Source organism: Helianthus annuus, chromosome 5 (assembly GCF_002127325.2).
Source record: "Helianthus annuus cultivar XRQ/B chromosome 5, HanXRQr2.0-SUNRISE, whole genome shotgun sequence".
Classification (NCBI taxonomy): domain Eukaryota; kingdom Viridiplantae; phylum Streptophyta; class Magnoliopsida; order Asterales; family Asteraceae; genus Helianthus; species Helianthus annuus.
In genome coordinates, this window is record NC_035437.2 from 132,865,588 (window position 1) to 132,871,587 (window position 6,000).

Below are 6,000 nucleotides of genomic sequence, written 5' to 3' on the forward strand. Positions count from 1 at the left end.
TCAAGGATGATCAAGATCAAGACAAATCTGCAAACATCGAAGATCAAGACAAAGCTACAGCCAAGGGGGAGTTTGTTGGTGCACTTGTGTCTGTACTTTGTATGTATTCGGTCACGATGTAAACGATGTCCGTGTAAGTCCTGTAAGTTGACCAAGTCAACCGTCCTCCTGGTTTGACTTGGCCAAACAATCAGATATTGGTTGTAAAGTGTCTGTCTCGAAGGTTGAGGATCGAAGGATGTTTCATATCCTTCGATGACTTCGAAAGATATGCTTCGACTGATAGACCTCGAAGGATCATCCTTCGAGGTCCTTGCTGATCCTTCGAGAGCATTGCATTCGAAAGATGATCCTTCGGACCATCTATCGAATCCTTCGAGCAAGACCTGCTGTGTATGGGTATAAATACCCATGCAGTGTGTTGTGTTCATTTAGACACTTAGAGAGACAGACAGAAAGATAGAGCTGAGAGCATTCTGTCCGAAACACACACACACATAGTGAGAGTTTGCAAGTTAGATTTGTAAACATTGTGCTTGTAACCGGAACCTTCATACGTATTAATACAGTGGTGTTAATCGGTGAACTCTTGTGTGTTTGTTTCTCTACTTGCTTCATCTCGGTTTGCTTACTAGCTTGGATTCCGCACTCGCTAGTAGGTTTGTATAACAAGGTTTAGGTTCGTCATCCTCCGGAAAGGGACCTACAGCAATCCTAGTCCCTCAAGTTTATTACCCATCATAGTTACCACAAGTTTCAATCCTTTACTTAATTTGCTAGACATTTAACTAGGTTTACTAACCTAATGTGCTTGTTTGAAGGGGAGAACAACAGCCACTAGATCATGTTTCAATATCAAGGGCTAAGATTGTTCCTTTGTTGCAGCACACAGATCCAACTCTTATCGGCAACACCTATAGCAGCGACGCAAGGCAATAGCGACGATTGGTAATGCAGTCATCGCTATTGCCTAACGTCGCGGCTATTGGTGTGGCCGATATTACTCGCTTTTCTTGTAGTGTGGGTTTTGGTTGTTGATTTTGGGCATATAAAATAAGTGTACTTTGGTAATTTATATTTAATGTAAAGTATTAATATATATACACAAACATAACAAATATAGTCTTTACACACACTCTCTCACGGGCAACCATAGAAATAACAATCAAAAGACAAAATCAACAAGACATGGAGTTAAGACCATGGAGTAAATTGGCGACAAAACCGAAACAAACAGGAGTAAAAGACTATTTTTAAAGGATTGTGACAAAACTATTAAAACGAACAAACCATACGGAGGAAAGGAGAAGTTTACTCTGGAAAAAATGAATGGTAAGCATCAAAAAAATGAAACACCTAACGATTTCTAATTAGTTTGGCTGGGTATTATTCCAATTTCTTGACGTCTATATTACACACTCGATTTTCAATATTTATATTGTTTTCACACGGACCAAATACAAAAAAGGATGACTATTTCACAAATCATGTCATATAAATCACAAAGACCAAATAAAAGAAAGAAACACGACTTGACTATTTGACCAACTAAATGATATGAAAGAAAGCAATGTAATCCGATTTATTTATATCTAACATGGCAGCGACTTTAATAACAGTTGGTAGTTTCGTAACCGAACCTGATGTAACAAGAACAAGGTGACGTCATAAACAACTCAATGTAGATTTGTTATTTTACTTAAGTTTTGGTGTAGATTTGTAGATTTAATAAAATATAATATTCAGATAAATTAAATATGGAGCCTAAAGAGAATAGGGTAAACCTGAAAATGAGATCTTAAAGATGATAATATTTAAAAAAAAAAGGTTATAAAAACCGGTTCATGCTATCTGAACCGGTTTCGTACCTGGTTCTGATCAAATCAGACTTGTCTGATTGTGATAATATTGATAACGTTCAAACAAAATAAAACTTTTACTATAAAAACATTACAAGAAAAACTACTCAAAGATCAAAGACCCTAAACGTATATGAAGCTGATTCAGGATTATGATTGTTTTTAAATAAATCTTACCATGAACTTTTCGTAATTTTGTATATGTTATTAAACTAAATCTAACTATTAACCAGGTAGGCTATATGCAGTTATGCACTCTTCTACCTTGAACTGTTTGTAATTTTGTATATGTTATTAAACCAAATCTAACTATGACACCAGTGTGCGGCCTATTGTAAGGGTGCGGCCCAATGTACACCGGTGTGCAGCCCAATATACTTTAGTGTGCGACACATATGAGGGTGTGCGACTCCCTCATAGTGTGCGGTCATGCAAAGAAATGTTGTACATTGTGCATCAGGTAATTGTATAGTGAGAATGTGTGGTCTCTAGTATGCGACCACGCATGGTTTGGTTGTATGTACGTTGTGCATCAGAGAATATTCCTTTAGAGGTGTACGGTACACATTGCATATAATTGTGCGGTATGCTGTATACGGTTGTACAGCATGCAAATCCGAGTTGTATATTTCAAGAGTGTGTGCGGCATCAGAATAATCAAGCAATAAACCATTCATGTTTCTAAGATCAAAACAGCAAAAACACAGATTTTTACACAATATTCTTATGAACCCTACTATTATTTTTAACATACAAAAATCAATCTATTCATTCCTTATCATACCCAATCGTTAGGTAATTATTACCGTCTATTATTTGAATCATTTTATGAACACAAATCATCAAGCTTTCATCATCATACATAATCAGATTTATACCATACATATCATCACAAGGAGCCATTATTAACAATCATCAAGCTGATCTAACTGATCAAGACCATCGATAACCTTCAAACAAATCCACGGAACTCTAGTTTATTCAACATTATTCATGAATCAGAAATAGTATTAGGATCATCTTTCATACAAAACATCAATATCACAATATCTATCAAGTTCACATGATTATAACTTACCCTAAGTCATTAGTAATGACTCATTACTATCATGATCAGTTGTCTTTCATGCATTCAAACGAGTTTGAACATATTTTCTGTCAACACTAGCTCCTTGTTTATAATCACCAACAATCATAAACACCATCATCATATCGAGCAATCAAACAATGGTCGTATACTAACCTGGAATTTGAGATGCAAAGAGGTGTGCAAGATGACAAGAGGAATCCTTGAAAAGAAGGGGAAAAATCTTTGAAGGAAAAGATCTGTCTTCAATCTTCAAAAGAGGAAAGGGTTCTAAAAGGAGAAGAATACTAGAGAGAGAGAGAGTGTGTGTGTGTGTGTGTGTGTGAGAGAGTGAGAGCCGCCGTCAATGATTGTGGAACATTTTTTTAGGGTTTTGGCAGATAAGGGTATAAATACCCAAGCAAAGATTCCGCACACACACCCACACACATGCACGGTTAAGGGTGTGCGGTCTCCTTTTGGGCCTGTTGTGTGACCTTAGGCTACATTAATAGTGTGCGGCCTAGCCAAGTGTGCGGCCGCACCTTATTGTTTGCGCAATATTGTTTTTGAGTGTACGGCTAGATTCCCTTTATAATATAAATTTACAAATAACGTTCACAACATTCATATTTATATAAGCAAATCGGATATATTCAAGCGCATTTATTCTTTTCACATAGTTACAATGCAGGGTGGAACGTGAAGGGAAAGCTCGAGTTGTCACACTAATAGTCCTTGTCAGAGTCGAGAAGCATCTTTACAACCTCGCTCATGGTTGGTCTAGCATCTTTATCTTCCTCAACACATTGCAGAGCCACCCTTAGAAGATTTTTCATTTGGATAATCTCAAATCTCTCCGTCATCATAGGATCCAATATCTCCATGAGTTGTGTCTCTGTCAAATCCTCGCGAGCCTCATAAACCTTCTCCCTCACCCAGTCTACAAGCCGTTTTTGCTCAACAATTTTGCTATAATCAATTGCTTGATCACATGTGGGACTTCGTCCTGTTAGCATCTCAAGAACCACCATCCCGTAGCTATAAACATCTACTTTTGACGTAATTGGAAGATTAAACACCCATTCTGGAGCTATATACCCTCTAGTCCCTCTTATCCTCGAAAAGATGGAATCTTCAGTAACATTTTGATGGAATAGTTTCGACAAGCCGAAGTCAGCAACCTTTGGGATATAATTAGCATCCAACAATATGTTATGTGGTTTAACATCACAATGCAAGACCCACTCCAAGCATTCTTCATGTAAATAAGCTAGCCCTTTAGCCACACCTTTGGCTATTTCAAACCTTTTCAGCCAATCAAGCTTGTTAGCAACCAACAAGTTGCTAGCTAAGGATCCATTCTCCATGTACTCATACACCAAGATCCTATGCTTTCCCTCAGCACAATAACCATACGTTTCTATCAAGTTCATATGATTTATTCTTCCAATTGTGCTCATCTCTGCTAGAAATTCAGCCTCTCCCTGGATGGCGTCGTGGAGCACCTTAATTGCCACCACTCGATTGTCAGGCAGTTTTCCTTTGTACACAATGCCACCACCACCTCTCCCAATCTCCTCTCTAAATTTATGTGACACCTTCATTATCTCATCGTATGTGAATCTTTTGAATCCAGTAGCAATTGCAAGGTAGGATTGGGTGGTTTTGCCTGAGGTTCTTTTGGTGATTAAGCAAAAGAATAGAAAGCACAAGACTTCAATTCCACCTAGGATGATGCTGAACCACAACATAAACTTGCGAGACCCACTTTCATCCTTTTCTTCATATGGTCGTTTTAGCTCTATCACAGAAGTGGAGCACTCCAATTTTGACTCATTAGCAACCTTTTGATTATATGACAATACATCAGTCTTACGCAACTTAAGATAAGTATTGAAAGGTGTACCCTTGTAGAAGCCATTGTACAACAAAGTCTTGACATAACAGACAAAAGCACCATATCCTTGGTCAAAGTTGAATTGGATGGCTTTACAGTTAGGATCATCCAAGCAGGCTTTTTTGCATTCACTGAAAGTGGATCTTGATGAGAACTGAGAATCAAATCCGTAAAATTCGACGAAAGGGAGCCTTATGAAGTCATAGTTCTCAGGATGTTTTGTGAGATCAAATGTAGGCTCACACCCAAAAGACGAATCTGAGTGATTCTTCGCCTTGTACCCATGCATACACGCGCATGTCCTTCCGGATTCAGGACTATAGGTACAAAGGCTGTTTGGACCACAAACCCCATGAATTGCACAAGTTGTTGAAATTGCTTGCCATGTAACAATCCACCTTCTTTTGTTTAGTGTGTAAACTCTAATATTGCCATCAACATCAAGTGTCAGTCTTCTTTGAAGGGTTTTGCCGTAATCGCTGGTGAGAAAAGTAAAACTATCCGAAGACCAGAAACGGCCTTTGGAATCAAGTGAAGCAAATCTACTATTGTTGTAAGTGGTCCTTCCTGCTGCCCAAGGTAGTAACCAAGGCCTAGGCCAAAAGACACTGGTTACTTCATCTCTGTTGTAAAGAAGTTTGATTACGTTGTCATTGTTGAAATAAAATTTATAAAAACCGGAAGAAAAGTTTGTTAAACTTCTTATAGATGTAAGAGCAGTATCTTTGGTAAAAGGTTGATTGGGAAGTATGGTGTCAGTTGGAGAACTAAAGCTTTGCCAAATATATGACTTATTGTCTATGTGGATAAGAACAAGGTTACCCGAATCAAGAAGTTTCAGTTGCACAGGAAACTTTGAATTCGTATTACTTGTCCAAAATCTCCGGCCAGCGTCCGTTAGAACAAGATCTCTGTAGGTCCCTTTCCGGAGGATGACGAACCTAAACCTTGTTATACAAACCTACTAGCGAGTGCGGAATCCAAGCTAGTAAGCAAACCGGGATGAAGCAAGTAGAGAAACAAACACACAAGAGTTCACCGATTAACATCACTGTATTAATACGTATGAAGGTTCCAGTTACAAGCACAATGTTTACAAATCTAACTTGCAAACTCTCACTATGTGTGTGTGTGTGTTTCGGACAGAATGCTCTCAAGCTCTCAAGTCTATCTTT

At 38.2% G+C, this 6,000-nt stretch overlaps 2 protein-coding genes across 2 annotated transcripts in view; both read right to left on the minus strand.

The window, feature by feature from the left end:
- LOC110943629 (putative receptor protein kinase ZmPK1) overlaps positions 1-2,762 on the minus strand; it is a 37,234-nt gene extending 34,472 nt beyond the window's left edge. Inside the window, exons 1-2 of the mRNA XM_035989979.1 lie at positions 2,644-2,762; positions 2,457-2,540 (exon numbers count right to left, since the gene is read on the minus strand). Coding sequence (XP_035845872.1) covers positions 2,457-2,540; positions 2,644-2,762 — 203 coding nt within the window. The remainder of the gene's footprint in view (positions 1-2,456; positions 2,541-2,643) is intronic.
- Positions 2,763-3,509: 747 nt separating this feature from the next.
- Positions 3,510-5,728, minus strand: LOC110943624 (putative receptor protein kinase ZmPK1). Its single transcript, XM_022185362.2, has one exon. It carries the CDS (start codon positions 5,112-5,114, stop codon positions 3,654-3,656), a length of 1,461 nt encoding a protein of 486 aa, XP_022041054.2. The 5' UTR covers positions 5,115-5,728; the 3' UTR covers positions 3,510-3,653.
- Positions 5,729-6,000: the final 272 nt, after the last annotated feature.